Source organism: Pituophis catenifer, unplaced genomic scaffold (genome assembly GCF_029215685.1).
Source record: "Pituophis catenifer annectens isolate HBS135680 unplaced genomic scaffold, rPitCat1.0.hap2 SCAF_4, whole genome shotgun sequence".
Lineage (NCBI taxonomy): Eukaryota > Metazoa > Chordata > Lepidosauria > Squamata > Colubridae > Pituophis > Pituophis catenifer.
The window spans coordinates 115,417,184-115,438,533 of NW_027256884.1; the positions used below are offsets into that span (position 1 = coordinate 115,417,184).

The following is a 21,350-nucleotide window of genomic DNA, read 5'->3' on the forward strand; positions in this document are numbered from 1 at the left end:
CATTCCCTCTCCACTCCTGGGGGAAGGATATTGCAAGCCCAGCCGGGGGGAGGAGGCAGGGGGGTGCTTTCTAACCCCGCAAAACCCACGGATCTCCCCCCACCCCACCCCCGCCGGTCCTCCCCCCCTCTTCTTTGCCCAAAACGGGACCTGCCGTCCCGCCTCCTTTGCCCTGCATCACGTGGGAAGTTCGCCCCGGGGTCCTAAACCGGAGCAGCCGCGCCTTCGAGGGGAAGTTGGTGCGCGGAAGAGTAAAACCGTGTCTTAAGTTCTTTGCTGGCGCTAAACAGCTGGAGGGCATCGCGGCGGCTCCAGATTCCAGCTGTTTGGGAGCAAGTTTTTTTTTTCCTTTTTCCCCGCCCCGCCGAGAGGGCCACCATGAACCCGAGGTTGCTGCCCTGGCTGGTGCTCCTGGCCCCCTTCTGCCTTTCGGGTAGGTGATCCCGGGAAAGAATAAAAAACCCCCCCTCTCTCCCCTGGAAAGTAAGTGACAAGGGGTGACCCCCCCCAAAAAAATCCACTTTCTCTCTTCGAGTTTTCCCTCCGTCCACGTTTCCCCCACTCGTGGCTCTCCTAGGACGGTGATTCCCATCGTTCCCCCACCCCCACCCCCTCCAGATTTTGGGGATCCAGAAGGGATCCAGAGTGACTCTCCCAGCTGTGGGATCGTCGGCTTCCAAGGGACTTTTGGAAAGGGTAGAGACTGAGCCATGTGGCTCGCGATCCCTTGGCGACGTGCCACAAAAGCAGTTTCAATTCGGAGTCAAACATGCCTGCGCTGGAAAAAGAAGCCAGCCGTTCCTCTTCTGGTGGATCCGGTCTGGGGGGTGATCCGAAGTGATCCGAAATCCAGTCCAATCCCTGAACTATAGAAGAAGCTCAGTAGGCGACTTGAGGTCATCGACTCGCTCTCAAACCCCCAAGCCTCTGTCGGGGTTTTGTTGGGAGGTTAACAAGCCCCCCCCCTTCTCCCGTGTATATTGCTTTGAATTCCTGGTTCAAAATGAGATCTAAATAAAATAAATATTAGAACCACCATGGATAGGTAGGGCAGGTTGTGGACAGCTGGTTCCTTTTTTAAAAAAGGGAAGGCAGAACCCATCAGATGATCAGTCCCTCGTTAAAAAAAAAACGATTTCCTTTTCCAACTTTCGATTTACTACTTGTAAAATAATATCAGGGGATAAAAAAGAAACAAAGCGCATCTTTATCCTTGAGTGTTTTTTTCAAACTTGGCAACTTGGAAGATGTGGGGACTTCAACTCCCACAATTCCCCAGCCAGCATGCTGAAGTTGCTGGGAGTTGAAATCTTCACCTCTTCCAAGTTGCCAAGCATGAAAAACACTATTCAAAACGTCAGGAAGTTTGCAAAAGTTATAAGGTTTTTTTTTGTTTTTTTTGGAGGGGTGAGGGGGGGTGTCAAAGGTCAACTGATGGAAGAATCCAGGGATGACATGAATAGGAATAGGTGGTGGCTTATTTGGAAAGAAATTGGAAAAAACAGGTGGGAATGGGGGATGGAACGGGAGGGACGGAGACACGGTTGATTGATTGGAACAGGAAAAAATGTACCTACCACATTGTAAATGTTTCTTTCAAGCTCCATTTATCAAAAGAGATTGTTCTGTTTTCTCTAGGGCCTCATTTTTGTACAGATAACTAATTTTGTTCTGGAAGTCTCATTGTCTCTTGTAAATGCTCATAGTTCAGCCACGCTGAACTGTTCGTTATTATTTTTCCAATGCTAGGGTATTTGCATTGTTCATTTGTTAACAGGGTTATATACATCATAATTACTGCAGCATAATTTGAAAGGCGTCAGAATACGCGGCAATATTGTGTTTTGCCTTTTCTAAGACGGCACTGTCAGGGGTGGAGAGCACTCTTCCTAAAATCCAAAGCAAGGCATGAACAGAGCTTGCCATATTGAGTCAAAACACAGATAAGGGAGCAAGTCTCATCAATTGCTAGACAACTTGCTTCTTCCAAGTAAGGCTATAAATCTTAAGCTTGGTTGCTAATCCAATCAGCCGTGCTCAAATTTGGACAAACTTTTTTGCACCATGGAAAAAGCATATCCTGCAAGCTGAGCTGTACATATTCTGTGATAGTATGAAGTGAACGTGGCTGCATATATACAAACAAATATAGTCACATGTATTCTGTTCTCTCTGTTACTTACTGCATTTTCTCCAAATGGACATCAGGCAATAAAAGAGGGGAAGATTGGGGAAGGAAGGGAGGGAGGAAGGGAAGGAGGGAGGGAGGAAGGGAGGAAGGAAGGATTCTGATGCTCCTTGCCAGCTTCTTTGGTGATTTTTTAAAAAGCTTCTGGACACTTGCTGAATTTCAAAAAGGAAGGAAGGAAGAGAAAGGAGAGATAAAGAGAAAGAAAGAAAGAGAAAGGAAAGAGAGAGAGAGAGAGGGAGAGGAAAAGGAAGGAAGGAAAAAGAAAAGAGAAAGAAAAAGAGAAAGGAGAGAAAGAGCAAAAGAGAGAAAGAGGGAAAGAAGGAAGGAAAGAAAGGAGAGAGAAAGAGAAAGAAAGAGAAAGAGAGAAAGAAAGAGCGGGAGAGGGAAAGTAAGGAAAGAAAAAGAAAGAAAGGAGAGAAAGAAAAAACAAAAGAGAGAAAAGGAAAGAGAAAAAGGGAAGGAAGGAAGGAAGGAAAGAAAGAAAAAGAAAGGATAATAAAGGATCAGAAGCATAAGCCAGGCCTATCAATAGCATAGTCAAGCTGATGTTAATGATGATAAGTTAACAGTTTGGGAAAAGCAGGCGGGAAGACACAATTCTTGTAGTATGTGTTGGGCAGACATATTGGCAAGCATCCTTGTGGTTAACTTGATGAGTTTGTCACAAGCGTTTGAAAGGAAATCATTGTCATTTGGAAGGTCTGAATCAGAGAGTGGGAGTGGGGCTTGGGGTTTTTACTGCTCTTGTCTAGAGATCCCAGTCCACTCTTTAGAGGACCACAAATGGACTGAAAGTCAAAGACCTTTGGCCGAAGACTCCCAAGTGAAAAAGCAAATCATTCCAACAAAATTTCTGAAGTCGCTCGACAATGAGATGGGTGGCATATAAATTTAATAAATAAATAAACTCGATGTCCATGGGCTGAATCTCGTCCCAGAATAATCTGACCAATACTTAAAAAGATTGTTATTAACGCACCCTTAAAAGAGTATTCACGACACGCAAGGCAATGGAGAAAGTCACACAGGCAAATTTCTTGTTTTGAAAAATAAAGAAAACAATAACTTTCAAAAGTGAGGTTGGGCTCGAGTGCAATGAGGTGCATAGTAAGTCCTACTGAGCTCAGGCTGGTTTAGGAGATGGTTTTGTATAATGCATCATATGCTCATTGCTCACTCTAATACAGTGTTTCTCCACCTTGGCAACTTCTGGACTTCCAACTCCCAGAATTCTAGGCTGGCTGGGGAATTCTGGGAGTTGAAGTCCAGATATCCCAAGATTGAGAAACATAGTTCTAGTTGCAGGGGTGTCAAACTCTATTTCATTGAGGGCTGCATCAGGCTTATGGTTCACTTTGAGGGGCAGGTGGGTGTGGCTGGGGTGGCATGGCCAGCTGGACATCACTTGGGGCTGGGGGGGGCTGGGGGGGATCACCAAACCCATGTCCACCAGAGGAGTCTTGCCATCCCTCTTAGGCCATGCGGAGGACCCCTTGATGGTGCCGCAGGCATCCCCGGAACCTTGGGTAGTAGATGGCAAGTGCCCAGTCTTGCCCAGACTACCCCAAAGGGCTGCCTGGCTGCGCTTACCTCCTCAGCGAGTGCGTGAGGGCTGGTGTCCTGGGTGAAAGGAAGCGCTCAGAACACAGTTCCAAGGGACACTGGGCCCCGCACACACTCCCTGCCTCCTGTGCGCATGTCCAGACAGCGGGAACGAGTTGGTGCCGCGGATCTAAGGCTGGCTGTGGTCTAGCCCGGATGGACACCACCAGGTTGCAGATCAGTACTCGGTTGGCCTGGGCTAGGCTGAGGTAACATCGTATTCAGAGGTGGGTTTCAGCAGGTTCTGACCAGTTCTAGAGAACCGGTAGCAGAATTTTTGAGTAGTTCGGAGAACCAGTAAATACCACCTCTTGACTGGCCCCGTCCCCATCTATTCTCCGCCTCCCAAGTCCCAGCTAATCGGGAAGAAATGGGGATTTTGCAGTAACCTTCCCCTGGAGTGGGGCAGGAATGGAGATTTTACAATATCCTTCCCCTGCCACGCCCACCAAGCCACACCCACAGAACCGGTAGTAAAAAATTTTGAAACCCACCACTGATCATATTGATAATATCATTATAAATATACAGTTCTTGAAGCCAGTAGTTGCATAGGCATTAGGACTAGCATCTTGAGTAGACTTATATAGGATGGCACAAAATAAACATGAACCAAGCCAGTACTTCTTCAAGAGGCAAGAAGCAACCTCTCTTTTTACTATCTGGCAAGGCAGTTTCTCTCTTACTCTTGCAGTTTGATATTTGGATTATATTACTGCCATTGACACAAACTGTATGAATGTTGTGTTGCTGTTCGTAGGCTAAGGCTAATGGAAACTAACCCAAATCTGGCAACAGAATGGGCAGACTGCTTCTGCTTTAGGAAGATATTGTAGGATGCAAACACATAATCTTTTGTGGTCCGAGGACTTCATCTCTCTTTTTGAGTGTCATGCTGAAAATCGCATGTCAAACATTGGGTGGAAACATCAGGCAGTTAAGATTGTTCTCTTCTGTCATCTTAAATATTAAAATTTTTGATAGTTGATGGCAGATATTAGAGGGGTTGCTGTGTAGAAGAATCCAGAAGCTGTGTTTTTTATTGCCTTTTGCTGTCTCACTTCCATCTTTAGTTGGGCAATCTGTTTGCACAATTAATATTTCCAATTGCACAATCGGGCTTGCTAAAATTTATGATAGTCCGAAGTCATAACAACAATTTGCAGACTTCATTTTGGACAGTATCTGAACTAAGAAATAGTAGAGAGCCATCAAGAGTGCCCTTGACGGGAATATTCAAAACTCTTAGAGAAACAATTAAGGCAGAAACATTTTTAAACTCTGGGAAAAGTGATGGTATCAGGCATCAAGCTGGCTCCACCCTGACTTAATTGGAATATAAGAAAGAAGGAAGATAAAACACAAACTAAGTTTCAAGATTCTGTTACTCTAGCCCCGTGATGGCGAACCTATAGCACACATGCCACAGGTGGTATGCACAGCCATATCAGCGGGCACGCGAGCTTAGCTCCGGCAGGCATGCGCGCACCAGTCAGCTGGATTTTGGGCCTTCTGGGCCCACCAGAAGTAGGAAAACAGGCTGTTTCCTACATCTGGAGAGCCTCCGGAGTGGGGGGGGAGTCGTTTTCACCCTCCCCAGGCTCCTAGAGAGGCTCTGGAGCCTGGGGAGAGCAAAAAAACAGGCCTACTGGGCCCACTGTGCCATCGCGTGCCAAAAGTGGGGGCCGCGTGGAAGGGCGCATAGAATTATGGGTGTGGGCACGTGTGCGCAACCCACCCTCTCCCGCATTTCCCCCGCTTTTCGCACGTGATAGTAAAAAGGTTAGCCATCACTGCTCTAGGCTATCTCAGTTTAACAGGGATATAGTCTTCCTCTGGAGTGGGTTTCTTTCTAACGTACTTCATAGACCTGAAGGAAATAAATTGTGGTCTGCGAGTAATTTCTAGTTCAAGAAATCATGGTTTGAAAACTGGACTGAGACTGGACACAAGGTTGTATTGGGTACAACCAATGCAATAAATTAAAGTTCATCGGGTTGATTGTTGTATCTGAGCCACAAATCTCTTGGTAGATTTCCAAAATTACATTTGTGCTATGCAGACTTTTGTTGAAAATGATTTTAAAGAACAGCCTAAGCAGTGCTCACCACAACTAACAAAAGCTGCCTCGCAGCTTTTAAAAATATGCATGTGTGAGAGAAGCCTGTGCTTTATCAAGCCATGGGGAAAATGTACTGTAGAGACTCGCCGAGACGAAGAGAGACTTGTCTGCTAGCATTAAAATAAACATTAATCACAACATTTGAACCACTGGGCTCTCTGTAGCTGAAGATTTCTTCAACTATATTGTGTTGCTGACTAGGGAATTCTGGGAGTTGAAGTCCAGATACCTTAAAGTGGCCAAGGTTGAGGAACACTGAACTAAAGAATATAACAAATATGAAAAGGACAATATACAAAAAGGAAAGGAATCAGGGATGCAATTTAAGGTAACAAATACACCAACCTTGCTAGTATAAGTGGTCCTCAACTTAAGATAAGTCACTTAGCAACCATTTAAACTGCAAGTTATTTTCAGTTTTCAGCAAAACCGTGCCATAGTCAGCAATGGGTTCTTAACAGATTAACAGAGTTGGAAGGGACCTTGTAGGTCATCTAGACCAACCCCACCCTACCCCCACCCCCGCTCAAGCAGGAGACCTTACACCATTTCTGACCAATGGCAGTCCAGTCTCTTCTTGAAAGCTTCCAGTGATGAAGCTCCCACAACTTCTGAAGGCAACTTCTGTTCCATTGGTTGATTGTTCTCACTGTCAGAACATTTATCTTTATTTCCAAGCTGAATCTCTCCTTGTTCAGTTTCCATCCATTGTTCCTTGTTTGGCCTTTGGGTGCTTTGAAAAATAGCTTGAACCCTTCCTCTGTGCAGCCCCTCAAATATTGGAACACTGCTATCATGTCTCCCCTGGTCCTTCTCTTCTCTTAACAACCATGGCATTCATTTAATGATCACCGCAAAACAGTTCGTAAAATTGGTTTATTCACAACATATGACCATAATGGGCAAGTTCCATTACGGCCGTATGTCGAGGACCACCTGTAAGCAGTCAGAAAGCTCTGCAACAGAGTCTTTGTCATTAGCTAAATTGGATTTGGCTTACTTTCTGCTCTTCTATAACTTTTTATTCATTGCTTCCAGTGTTTATTGGGTTTTTTTAAAAATTAGGTTCTTAAATTCCTCATTCTACATAGACTAAGAAGTTTTTTTTTCATCTTGCCTCACATACACCTATATCTTAATTTAATTCTGAAACATTCCAGAAACATAGCAACCTATTAATGTCTCAATGCTTTAGGCTACATAGAAATTAAATTTAATTTCTAACCACCTTTTCTCAGGCGTCTCTGGAAATATATATGGCATTCAAAAAATCTCCCTCCATCCTTTCTCTCTTTGGCTTGTCTTCCATTTTTACCCAGGAATCTCTTTAACAGTTAAAAAAAAATAAGTGGGTGGTTTCTGGCTTTATATATTCTATTGTAAAATGAGGATTTTCCCCTTGTACAAATTCTGACTTCAGAATACTCCCGAGAAATTGATGGATGGTGGTGGGAGTTGGTCATGTCATCATCCTAATGACACTGAGTACAAAAATAGTAATGGAAAGGAGTTTGTTGGGAAAAATTAAATCTACCATTGTCTGTAAGCTACCACAACTACTATGAATCTATTCTAGCAGACAAATCCCATCATTCAAAGATGCAGAAGACTTAATGCATCCCAATTCCCTGTCGATGGAACAGTGTAGCTCAGGGTTGACATGAGGGGCCCTTAGTGCTCTCTGCATTTGGTTGTTTTCTTGCAGACTTTTCATTACCAAGCTATATAACATCATCAGTTACATGGCTTAAATGCTTAATTAAACTGAATTGAGATAAGCTGCCTGCTGTTATCCCCCATTTTAAAATTCTGCTGTGTATTTTGCATAGCCTGAAATAATTGTCATTTATGCTACTTTCTTACCTCTAGACGGGAGATATGAAAGGCTGCCTCTTGAGGGGTTTGAAAACTTTCAAACATATAGGTAGCAATCAGCGGAGTACAAAATATTTTAGGTCAACCTGCACTCTTTTTTTTTTTTAAATTTGAGATAATTTTCTACATCCTCACGTTTATTTATTATTATTTTTTCACCACAATCATTCCACTCTGTGCAACATAAAACCGTAAAACATTCACAATAGGTACAATATTATTGCATTGTGAATACAATAATAAAATCAATAAAAGTTCAAAAAATTCAACCCAAGAATATGAAATGAACAACCTTATTATCTAAATATTATCAATATCTAAACTAGTTAGATATTCTCTAACTAGTTTAGAAAGTAGGTTATTCCTATTTTATTTTGTTACCACTTGCTCAACAGGTGTAGGTCAATACTAATTTCCAGGGGAGGGCTATTCCACATGACACAAGAACATCTGCTGACCTCTGATTTCAGAGTAAAAAGTTATTGTTATCATTATATATGTATCATATGGGTCAATTCTAGTTGAAGGACTGAGTCCTATTTTATAGATCATATTAGCTGATAACCTGGCATTGCCCAGCTATTTATTTATCCCAATCCTGTATTAGACAGGAAGAGAAACTTCACCCTGAGCCCTGATTTCGATGAGAATTAAATTAGTTAAAAATGTTTTCCCTGTGCCCCCAGAATTGTCAAGTAAAATGATACCACCTTGTTGTTTTGCCAGCTGATCCATGATCATTTGGTATGCTTTTTTCTGATCTTGATTTAGAAGTGGCTTCTTGTCCAAGATATTTGCATTAAGATGTTCGATGTTGTAGTTCTTTTCTCGTATGTAATCTGCGTGAAGTACGTCGTGTCGGTCTCGTAGTGGTGCAGGCAGGCCAAGTTGCAGTAATGTTTTATTGATCATGGCCATAATTTGTCCTCAAGAATAATCAGAGCCTTGTTGAAAATGTCCGGACCAAAAAATTTCTAATGTTGGATTTTCCCCCTTACCAGAGGGAGCCCCCTTGTGGAGTACTGTGAAGCCGTTACCATGGCAATTCCACTGTGCTGCACAGTAGAAGCCATTTTAAGGCAGTACAGTAGAAACCATTTTAAGGCACAACAGGCCTTAAACAGGTATCTTAACAGAACACACACTCCGAAGGGTGTTAGGGGTGTCTTCCCCCCCCCCCCAGTATTTTTTTCCAGAGAGTAAGTCATCTGTGTACCAAGTTTCATTGAAATTGCTCGAGGCGTTCCAGAGTTATGCTGGAACATACACACAGACACAGAGCCATTTTTATAGAAAACCAGTATTTTAATTTCTACCCCAAAACCTATTGGTAATTAATACAGGGCCTCATAGGTGAAATATGTTAATGGAATTTTTCATGGGCCATTGCAATTTGCATGAACTTTAGTTTCCTGTTGATTTTCAAAATTATGTCCTTGATGCTCTCTGAGCTTGGTTGTTTTCTGGCAGATATTTCATTACCTAAATAGATAACATCAGCAGTGCTAGAAGGAAGTAAAGTTTGTTCTCTGTTTATGTACAAGTGGCATTGCCCTGTCAGTGTTAGTGGGAGTCCTACTTTTCTTCTTGGTAGTTACTTGATTAGGCTGTTTACTATTTGTGTGCATTGGTAGTTCCTTGACTGGGGTATTGTTTAATGCTTGATTGTTGGTCTGGTATTAATCCTGGTGTTAATCTGTTTATCTGGAGGTTGATTACAAGAGATATTTTGGTCTTTTTGTTTCCTTTTTAGTTAGTAATTGTCTCTTTTGAGTGGTATGTATTTTTATTTATTTTATTTTGTCACGCATGTATAAGATAACAGATATAAGTATAAATATGATTATGAATACAGGAAATGGATGTGAATAAATGGGGACATTAGGACAGGGATGGTAGGCACCTTGGTGCGCTTATGCACGCCCCTTACAGACCTCTTAGGAATCGGGTGAGGTCAACAGTAGATAGTGTAAGGTTAAAGTTATGGGGGTTTGGGGATGAAACCACAGAGTCAGGTTGTGCATTCTAGCATTGACCACTCTGCTGCTGAAGTTGCATTTTCTGCAACCGAGTTTGGAGATTTTGGAGATGTAGATGTTGTTTATCTCTATGTGCCTGTTGATGGCTGATATGTGTAAGATCCACGCTTCCATGAATTCTTTAGTGTTGAGAATATCGTTGGATTTAGCTTGGTCTAGATGCTCAGTTTCCCAGTTACCCCTAATTGGGTAGTGAAATGTCTGCAAGTTACCCCTAGTTGGATAATGAAACATCTGCAAGAAAACAACCAAGCACAGAGAGCACCAAGGACTCTACAATGCAACCCTGGACTACAAATATTCTCTTGTACTGATCTTTAAAGGGTATGCAGAGTCCCTTGGGAGTTGGGCAGCATAGAAATATGATTAATTAAATTAAATTAGTTGTCCAGTTATCCCCTTACTAGTTACCCCTGGCTTCAGGCAGATCTATCATAGTGCACCAGCAAAGGCCTTCCTGACTATGGTTTTCACTTGCCCATCTAATGGTAGTAGTGAGTCCTAGAAGACCTGAAAGTTACACACCTGTTCCCTCAAAGGCAGTACCAGCCATTCAGAAGGAAACATCAAAGCTGACAGGGAACCTTAGCGAACAAACAGCAGCTCTGCCTTGCTTGGATTCAACTTCAGTTTGTCTTCTCCTATTGAGACCTTGACAGTCTCAAATACTAGGGCAGGATTTCAGTCATATCCCAGTAGATTTCATTGGGGTATGGACAATACTGCACTCTAAAACAGCGGCCCTCAACCTTTTGGGCACCAGGGATCGGCTCTGTGGAGAGAGGTTTTTCCGTGGACCAAAGGGGGCGTGGTTTCATGTGCTGCCTGCAGCCCGCAGATGGGGCTTTGCTTGTTGGCACTGCCCAGTTTCTGGCATGTTGCGGCCCGGTGCCAGTCCACGGACTGGGTGTTGGGGAGCCCCTGCTCTAAACCCCTGCTCTATAGTCTCTCCAGTAGCTTCATGTAGACATTAAAAAGGAAGGAGGAAAGAAGTGATTCCTGTTGGGACATCACATGTAAGATACCACCAGGACGAACCCTCTTGCCTCCAGCTAAAACTGGAACTGTCTGTTAAGGAAGAATTGGAACCACTGAAGCCCAGCACCCTGAATTCCCAAGTTTAAAAGAGGCATAGGAGGATACCATGTTCAATGGGACTAAAAAATCCTGAGAAATCTAATAGAACCCACAAGCAGTACACGCTACACCAGTGCTGGTATTCAGCCGGTTATATCTGTTTTGGGCAAACCGGCTGCGGCAGGCTCCATCCACCCGCCCAGATGTCATCACATCCTATTTTTGACGCTATGCACATGCGCGGAAGAATGCATGCGCTCACATTTGCGAACCGGTAGCGAAGGTAAGTGAATACCACCCCTACTCTACACCTCTAGGTCCCGGCATTCGTAATCAGCCAAATAACATGATCTCTGTTCCCTTGAAAAAGGTTCAAATAATCCACTTATATGGGGTACAAGAAGCAAAGACTGGAGACAGGACAATTGTTGTCTAATACTACTGAATCCAGGGAGGTCTTCTTCAGGAAGATGTCAACTACAGTTGAAGTTGTGTAAAAGTGTTGTACAATAATATATTGTTATCTCTTTTCAACAAATGTCGATTTTGGATAGCTAAAATTATTACGAGTGTGGGGACCCTCACATGTTTGGAAACATTGCAAATATTACATTGATGTGTATCTGTTTTATTTCAGGGTTCATACAGGGAACTGACGTCAATACCACTGCTGTCCATTTAAACTCATCAACAATAAGTAATTCTTCAGCAACAGGTAAACTTCCTTCTTCTTTCACCATTTTGTCCTGCAAACCCCCTTCAAAACACATTTAAATTCTTTTTTTCCACTTTTTCTTTTTTCCAAATCAAATGTGTTATAAATAATCACACCTGGAAAAGAGATGTTAGTCTAGAGCCACCATTCAGGGCGATTTCATTTTTTTCTTCTGTAGGACAGATCTTGTAACAGAATGTCATGTTCTCTGTGTCTTTTTTTTTTTTTTTTTTTTCAAATTGAAAGATTGAGAGGCAAACTCTATGGCTTTTATCTTGGGCAAACCCCTCTCAACCAAGGGGATTTATTGCACTGGCTTTCAAGAGCTAAGAGAAAGGGAAGTCTGTCGCTGATTACTGTCCTTTCAGAGTGGAGAATAATTCCTAGAAAAGAGTAATGGGCGTTGAACCAGAATCGCATTTCTCGATCTCAGAAACTTTTAAGATGTGTAGACCAGGTGTGGGTCCTACTTACCTTTACTACCGGTTTGCAGCGGGAGCGCACGCTTCTGCGCAGATCACCCATGATGATGTCGTGGTGGGTGGGTGGAGCCTCCCACCTGTTTTACTACCAGTTCTGTAGAACTGGACAAACCCGGTAGCAACCCACCACTGGTGTAGACTCTCAGTGGGGGAAGCCAGTGGTGGGATTCAGCCAATTCGCACCACTTTGGGAGAACCGGTTGTTAACTTTCTGAACAGTTTAGCAAACTGGTTGTTGGAACAAATCGTTAGGGCAGAGAACCGGTTGTTAAATTACTTGAATCCCACCACTGGGGGAAGCTGAGAATTGAAGTCCACACATCTTAAAGTCATCGAGGTTGAGAAACTCTGTTCTAGGTAGTGCTACAGCTTTAGGGAAGAAGTTACAAAATCCTAATGCTGCCAGGAACCCTGTAATTATGCTTTGAGTATTGTATATTTGCTAGGATTGGTACATGAGGCATAGAACTGGAGGTACAGGTTGCTGTTGTTATCTGCTTTGGGTGGAGGTTTGCTCACAAGCTATCACAGAAAGAGAAAGAGACAAAAACTTAAACCCGTGAGTTAATAGAGGCACTTTCGGATCTTTTTGTTCTTTTCTGGCTTTATTTCCTGGAGCAAAATGACGGCATTTGAGAGAAATAAAGAGCGTTCTTGTTTTCTGTAGGCGTAATTAGACTCATATGTCAACTAACAAGCATGTCCTTCCAAACAAGTGTTTATAAAAGCCATAACGGCGCACAAACTCTCTTAAGGGCAGTGTAGCAAGCATAGACATCTTCCCTGTACAGGCAGTCCTCGACCTACAACCATTCATCTAGTGACCGTTCAAAGCTACGACGACAGTGAAGAAAGTGACTTATGACCGTTTATCACAGTCACGGCCGTTGCAGCATCCCTGTGGTCATGTGATCAAAATTCAGCAGCTTGGCAACCGGTTCGTATTTATGACAGTTGCAGTGTCCCGGGATCATGTGATCCCCTTTTGCGGCCTTCTGACAAGCAAAGTCGATGGGGGAGCCAGATTCACTTAACATCCATGTTACTAACTTAACAACTGCAGTGATGCACTTAACAACTGTGGGAAGAAATGTTGTAAAATGGACAAAACCTCACTTAACAACTGTCTTGTTTAGCAAATAAATTTTGGGCTCAATTTTGGTCATAAATCAAGGACTACCTCTACTATACTTTCCTCTCTCCAAATCCTGAATTCCCCTACTATGCTCCCTCATTTCGATCCTCCACCCTTCGATGTCTCCTTTGCTGGCTCCAGCTTGGAGATCCTCTAGATCAGTGGTTCTCAGCCTGAGGTCCGTGGTCCCCTGAGGAGCCATGATGTTGTCACACGGGGTCCGCAAAGGCTTTAAAAAATGTTAAATATTGAGTTATGTCTTGGGGTCCATGGCCATGGTCCGTGGCACCAAAAGGTATTTAAAGGGGGGTCTGTGGTGAAGAAAAGGTTGAGAACCAGTGCTCTAGATCAGGGGTGTCAAACCAGTGGTGGGCTGCAACCGGTTTAATAACCGATTCTGTGAGCACGTGCTTTGAGTGCGCACATGGGCTTCACATGCACACTCACCTAACACGCTTGCGGGCAGCGTTCAAAATACAGCAGTTTGAAGCTCAGCTGCTTACCTTCTAAGGCAGCCCTGGTAAGTAGAACAGTAGAGGTGCAGAAATCAGTTGTGCTGTGAGAATCAGCTGAGCCAGAAAGAAGGAAATATAGGAAAAGATAGAACAAGGGCAGGTGGGCGGGGCCAACTGATCATCAGAACTACCGGTTCGCCCAAACCGGCAACAGCCCACCACTGTGTCAAACTCACGTCGTCACGGCGGTGTCACGTGACATATCGGGACTTTTTTCCCCTTCACTAAACTGGGCGTGGTCAGCACGTGACGCATTCGACCCACGGATCGGGAGTTTGATAGCCCTGCTCTAGATTATGGACTTCCAAAGTTCTCTTTATGGCATAGATACTGCTGAGAATCCGGGGAGTTTGTGAACAGTGACTCAATCATTACGCAAGCCGTTTCTCTCCCAGCCTATTACTAATTAAATCTGCAAAGCTATTTATTGAATCCCAACTTCAGGTGCATTGAAGTAGTAAATATTGTGTAAGCCCAAAGCCACGACTGATTTGATTACTGATGATGAAGAAGATTGAGAAAACTAGGGTACAAGTGTACTGAGAGGTTGGTCACGGTTATTGAGTAGAGCAGTGATGGTTAACCTTTTTGGTGCTGAGTGCCCAAAGCGCATGCGCACATGCACGAATGCACATGCATGTGCCAGAACCCTCCAAAATGCAAAGTGCCCCCCCTGTGCATGCACCCCAGCCCCATGCACGGGCATGCGTCCCCCATGCATGTGCCCCCCCATGCCCCATTTTGGGTCTCGAAAGCCTCCTGCACCAACCTGGAAGCCAAAATGGGGCACAGGGGCCGTGTGAGGCCCCCCTGCCCCATTTTGGGCCCGGAAAGCCTCCTGCACCAACCTGCACCCCCCCATGCATGTACCCCCCCGTGCATGCGCACACGTCCTCATGCACCCCACCAAAGACCAGCTGGCCATCGGGAGGTGCACACGCATGCATTGTGTAGCTGGGCTGGGCTGACAGCTGGCGTGCCCGCAGAGAGGGCTCTGCGTGCCACAGATTTGCCATCACAGGAGTAGTCTAGAGCAGCGGTCATCAACCGGTCCACAGACCACTAGTGGTCCACGAGAAAATTTTGGTGGTCCGCAGAAAAATTATTTGCATTTTTATATTGTACTAAATACTATTTATCTTTTTTAAAAAAATTCATATTGGTGGTCCTCAGGATTTAAAATTATGAATTCAGTGGTCCCTGAAGTCTGAAAGGTTGACAACCCCTGGTCTAGGGTATTTCTTGGAAAAAATAGCATGGCACAAAAGAAAAGATTAATTAAAGTGAAACAAGAATGACTGTAGGAAAAGCAAATCTTATATCAATCTCTCTATTAGAAAATTAGTGGATGTAAAACAGTGGAAGATGCTTCAAACAGAATGAAAAGACTTGCGTTTCAGAGGATCACAGAAGAACTTAATTTCTGTGCTTCTGAGGGTGCTGAGCATTGGAGTTTAGACATTTCTGGAGGTCTTCCTGTTCTCTACCCTGAATTCCAATTTTGTATACATCACAGTGAAGATGAAAGAAATAGGACTTTATTAATAGCTTCCTACAGTGGTGAAATCTAAAATTTGTTACTACCGGTTCTGTGGGCGTGGCTTGGTGGGGGGGGGTAATGTGACTGGATGGGCGTGACCAATTTTTTTTTTTTACTTTTAAAACCATTTTTTCTACAACCTCTTCAGCGAAGAGGTTGTAAAAAAATGCTTTCAAAAGCCTCTGACAATCCCAGCTGTGGTGCCTGATCGGCAGAGGCTTTTTTAAAAAGCCTCTGCCGATCAGGCAACTCAGCTGGGATCGTCAGAGGCATTTAAAAGAAAAAAAGGGTTTTTTTCTTTTAAAAGCCTTTGACGATCCTCTGATGATCGCGCGGCCCAGCTGAGCCGCGCGATCATCAGAGGCTTTTTTTTTTACTTTTAAAAGCATTTTTTGGCCAAAGAGGTTGTAGAAAAAAATGCTTTTAAAAGTTAAAAAAAAGCCTCTGATGATTGTGCGGCTCAGCTAGGCATGGGGGGGGGGGGCAGGGATTTTTGCTACCGGTTCACCGAACCACCCGCCTCCATCGCTACCGGATCGGGCAATCCGGTCCAAACCAGGAGCATTTCACCCCTAGCTTCCTATCTTTTGCCTACACAAATTCAGAATGTGTATGAGAGAGAATGTTATGTGTGCTTGGATTAATAGTTAAGGAACTACTAGACTAAGACTAGAGAGACTATGATTTTAGTCCTACATTAGGCATGAAAGCCACCTGGGTGATTTTGGCACACACACAGTCCTAGAAAGGGGCAAACTGAAAATGTTGCAAGAAAATTGCGTAGTCTTGTCCATAGAGTCATCAGGAGTCAGGATCCACTTGAAGAAAAATTCAAGAATGAAGGTTGCATTTTGCAAAGATTGACCTTATTCACCAACTTTTGGTATCTTCATTCTTTTGTATCTTATGCTGAAAATGCAAATCAGGGAATAAGATTGATGAGTTATAGGTTCCTTGGTGCTTTCGGAACTTAGTTATTTCTTGCAGGTTTCGTTACCTAACTAAGTAACATAATCAGAACATATTGCCGCTTCTGACTCTTTCTAGACATGCATTGCTTGCAGTACATGAAGTATATATAGACTTTATTTCGGTTTTGGTTAAATGGGGGGTGTCATTAACCATCAAAATGTTTCCTTTCTGTTTCCATTCAGCCTAAGAATTGCTTTTCGCTCTCTGTTTCTCTCATGCTTCACAATGGAATATATGTGTTATGGGGGAGGGGAGAGGAGGGGAGAGTCTCCAATTTCAAAATAAAACATGTGGAAAGAGAAATGTTAAAGCTTCTCCAAATTACTTTCACCCTAATCAAAAATTGGACCTTATATTTATAGTAAAAGTGGTGAAAATGTTAAATTTAGCTAGTTGTATAATGTAGTAAAAGGGACGTGGTGGCTCAGTGGCTAAGATGCTGAGCTTGTCGATTGAAAGGTTGACTAGTGCCTAGTGCACTAGTGTTCGAATCCCTAGTGCTGCATAACGGGGTGAGCCCGCGTTACTTGTCTCAGCTTCTGCCAACCTAGAAGTTTGAAAGCACGTAAAAAATGCAAGTAGAAAAATAGGGACCACCTTTGGTGGGAAGGTAACAGTGTTCTGTGTGCCTTTGGCATTGAGTCATGCCGACCACATGACCATGGAGATGTCTTCGGACAGCACTGGCTCTTCAGCTTTGAAACGGAGATGAGCACCGCCCCCTAGAGTTGGGAACAACTAGCACATATATGCGAGGGGAATCTTTACCTTTACCTTATAATGTAGCAGGCAAAAGAATAAGACGATTATCTTATTTTTAAAAATCACATGCTATAAAAGGAAAACATGCCTTGTTTATTAACATTTTGAGAAGTGATCTGCACATTTATTGTATCTGTTTCTATATTTCATACATGCGTCATAAAAAGGTCATGTCATGAGGTAAGTATTTCACCACGCGAATGTCCTGATCCTTTTGCCCATAATTAATGTTGTCTTTAAATGATATTTGAGGCAGGGGGACATTGGGTCTCAAATGACAAGAAAAACAACGAGTTAGGCTCATTTCAGGAAGTTTCAGTTTAATCTTTGAAACCACAGCTGATTTCTCTGCAATGTGCTAAAGATAAAACCATTCTCCACAACTTCCGTTTATAAAGGCTGCTGCAAAATCCCCAGAGTGGTTCTGCAAATGAGCGATATGTTTTCACCCCCTCTTTTCCCTCATGCAAATAACAATTCTGACCTAAGCATTGGTAGGTGGGGTAGTTGGATACTTCATGCATAAAAGATGTTTAGGAAAAGACACTCGGAACAGATTATTTGCATGAAGAAAATTTCTCATTTATTTCCTATCATTTCTGGTTATGGATCAGCTGTTTTGTGAATAGGCAACTGTCCCATGTTCGCCATGCAGTAGATGTACATGCAAAAATGCTTGCAGAATTCTGAGGAGTGTCTACTCTTGAATTGTTGGGGGAAGGGGAAGAGAGATTTTATTTAATGATAATTTAAATTTCTTTGAACAAGGAAAGTTTAATACTAAAGTCGTTACTTAAAAGAGTGATGGATTTGCCCTTGGAGATCCTGTTTTAGATCAGAGTTCTCCAATCTTTCTGGGTTGGTGGCCCATAGTGGGAGGAGGAGGGAAAGAGGGAATGGTTTTGCAGGAGGGGCAGCTGCATATGTGCAGGGTGCACGTACCTGAACACCAGTTGCTCACAAGAGTGGGACTGAGAGGGCACACATGAACGGGGCCACAAGCACCCGCAACAATGCTTCCGTGAATGGGACCACAAGCACCCATGACAATACTTGTGCTAGAGGGTCCACGAGTGCCCATAACACACGAGTGGGGACACTGGTGCCCGTACAAGTGGGGTCATGAGTGCCCACAACTCAAGCATGTGCGCACACACCAACCAGCTACTCACGGTGGCCAATAGGCTGTGGCCCACAGTTCGGAGACTCCTTGGTCTACATTATCTCCAACCCTGTGGTTATAATTAAACATGACAGAGATGAAAAGCTCAGCCTGACACTCTTGGGACACTCTTTTCCAATGTGTTGACTTTCTACACAGAGGCCTTCTGCTTCCTTTTGAAAACACTCCTTGTTGTGGCCTGCCAGCAGCCAGCAGAGCTGGCAGCAGATTCAGACAGTGAGGAGGTTGGGGAGGAATGTGGGCCAGTCCTGGAGTCTGGGGAAGGCTCGGAGTCAAAGACAGAGAGAAGGCCAAGGCCATCTGGTAGTTTTTTGCTGCCTCTGGAGTCTGACATCAGCGAGGCAGAAGAACAGCATGAGCCTGTTCCCAATGTGCGCAGAGCTGCCAGGAGACAGGAACAATTCAGGAAACAGGATCGACTTGGGAGTAAGGCTTGGAGATGATTGGCCCCTCCCATAAGACATAAAAGAGAAGTGAACGGGACGTGAGCTTTTGCAGGAAGCAATTAATTCATCTGGCCAATTCAAGATTTGAAAATTCTGTTTGTGACTCTGTGCCAAGTTTGGCCTTGCCCTGGGTCTGGAAATTAGCTCTTTGGCAGCGTTCCACATGAGATAGGTGGGTGTTGATAACCTTCCTCTGAAAGACTGTTTATCAAGCCTTGTGGACTGTAAATGAAAGTAATTTACAGTCATATGAATTAAAGAGGTTTGCCGGGAGTAAATTTTAATTTCTAAGGAAGCCTAGGTCAGAACCTCTGGATTTGCAAGCCAAAATGATGGTTTTATCCCGTCTGTTCTATAACAGATATAAACCCAAACATGAACTGCAATGTCCTGGTGACTGCAGATAAATATTTGCATTCCTTTTTTTCGTTGGGTTTCTGGATGGCTCACAGACTCTTCTGCAGAAGATGTTTCAAACATTTCATAGCTTATCCTGTGCCAGTATGTCAGTGCTCTGTCTCGTTAAGGGACAAGAGCTATATATTTTAAATTGTGACATAACACATGCTGCCTTTCCTGTCCAAGAAGATTCATTCCCTCCTACCACATTTTTGTTGTCACAAGATCTCAGTGGGTGCCACTCTAGTCTGAGTGGTAGCAACTACAGCTCAGCATTGTCTAATGAACTCAGATAAACAATAAGCCAGAGGCTGACCAGATTAGCTCAGACAAACATCTAGGACAGTGATGGCTAACCTTTTTGCCATCATGTGCCAGGAGAGGGGGGGGGCGGTGGAGGGTCGCGCGTGCATGTGCCCACGCGCATGCGTGCGCAAACCCCCCCCCCCCACTCCTGGCACATGATGGCCTGGTAGGCCCGTTTTTCTTTCTTATCTGGTTCCAGATCCTCTCTGTGTATCTGGGAAGGGCGAAAACAGAGAGAATCTGGAGCCAGGTAAGAAAGAAAAACGGGCCTTCCCCACCCCGCCCCCAGGCCCTCCAGAGGCAGGAAACAGCCTGTTTCCCTACTTCTGGTGGGCCCAGAAGGCCCGAAAATCAGCTGGCTGGCGTGCACATGCGCCCCAGAGCTGAGCTGGTGTGCCCACTAATATGGCTCCGTGTGCCACCTGTGGCACGCGTGCCATAGGTTCGCCATCACGGACCTAGGATTTGCATTTCCTGTTTTGCCTATAGAGCCAGCTATGACCCCTACATGACCCCATAGGAATCTGACAACAGTCAATAGAATATATGTTCTTGCACAGGAATAGGAAGCTCAAATACAAAGCCCAAAGAAGGTATAACGCCCCCCCCCCCACTCTCAACTCCATTTTGTCAGCTGCCCAGAACCATAAACCCATGTGGTTCTGCTTCATCAATAAACCATCTTTCCAATCAGCCTCTATGTTTTCAGTGGCTTTCTCCCAGCTTGGACCTGAACCAGATGGATATTTCTTCCCACAATAGAAAAGAGCTTTCACATTCTTTCTTCATAATGAGCAATACAGTAAGTGCTTATCTAGGAAAGTACCTTCAATTTTTTTCCCGTACAATCTGTCCATATTGAGTCAAAAGTATCCATAAACGTGAAGAACTGCATATAACCCTACTCTGGGTTTATTTTTATATTCCTTCACCAGATATCATAGAATAGCGGTCACCAACTGGTGGTCTGTGGACCACTGGTGGTCCGCAAGAAAATTTTGGTGGTCCGCAGAAAAATTATTTCCATTTTTTTAAATATTGCACTAAATCAGGGTCCTCAAACTATGGCCCCTGGGCCGGATATGTGCAATGAACATTTGTGTTGCTGCAGAGAGTCTCCCCCTTCAGGATCTTTTTGTGCGGGTTGGAGGGGGGCAGAAATTCTGACTTGGGGTCTGCTTCAGCCTCCTGGTGCGGGGCTTTGGGCGAAGGCTGGAGGGAAGTGCTGCTGGTGGCAAGGAGCCAGAGGGCCTTGTTCCAGTGGGACTGCATCATGGCCTGGAACTGGCTGACCACCTCAGCCTGCTGAGCCTCCAGGCGCCAGTACCTGGCCTTGCACTCCTGCAGGTCTTCCCTCTGCTTGGAAAGCCTATTCTTGTAGTCCTGAGTGAGGTACTTCTGCTGTGCCTCCTTCTAGGTCAGATCCAATTTGAACTGAGCCAGCTGTTTTGCCAACTCTTTCTCGTGATGGCTGCTTAGCTTCAACAACTGCTAAGGAGCCCAGGAGGGCAGGCAAGGAGTGGCTGGCAGGAGAGGGGTGAGTAGAGGCCAGCGAGGTGCCCCTCGAAGTGAGTGACATCGAGTTGGCCACGCCCACCCAGTCACATGACCATCTAGCCATGCCCAGCCAGCCAGTCATTAGGCAGATCATATTAGTGGTCCGTGGGATTTAAAATTATGAATTTAGTGGTCCCTGAGATCCAAAAGGTTGTGGACCCCTGTCATAGAATGTAAGTTCTACCTGTAGGACATCCTGGCTTAAAACCTGCCTGTTCATATCCCATAATATTGGAGCTAGATACCTTCCAATGTAGGCGCTTTGCTTATTTATTAAATTTATATGTTGCCCATTTCGCCTGGAGATGTTATACTTTTACGATGTGCATTCCTAATAACACTCAGCAAACTATTTGGTCTATAGTTAGAGAGATCTTAATTATTCTCTGTAATAAATTATAATATGCAGGATGATAGTTGGTTTCCAGTCTT

The 21,350-nt window shown here is 44.1% G+C and overlaps 1 protein-coding gene across 1 annotated transcript in view; it reads left to right on the forward strand.

The window, feature by feature from the left end:
- Positions 1 to 236: 236 nt before the first annotated feature.
- The window catches only part of TMEM123 (transmembrane protein 123), a 33,195-nt gene continuing 12,081 nt past the window's right edge, over positions 237 to 21,350 (forward strand). Inside the window, exons 1-2 of the mRNA XM_070942885.1 lie at positions 237 to 433; positions 11,544 to 11,621. Of these exons, the coding sequence (XP_070798986.1) occupies positions 379 to 433; positions 11,544 to 11,621 (133 nt within the window). The 5' untranslated portion in view covers positions 237 to 378. The remainder of the gene's footprint in view (positions 434 to 11,543; positions 11,622 to 21,350) is intronic.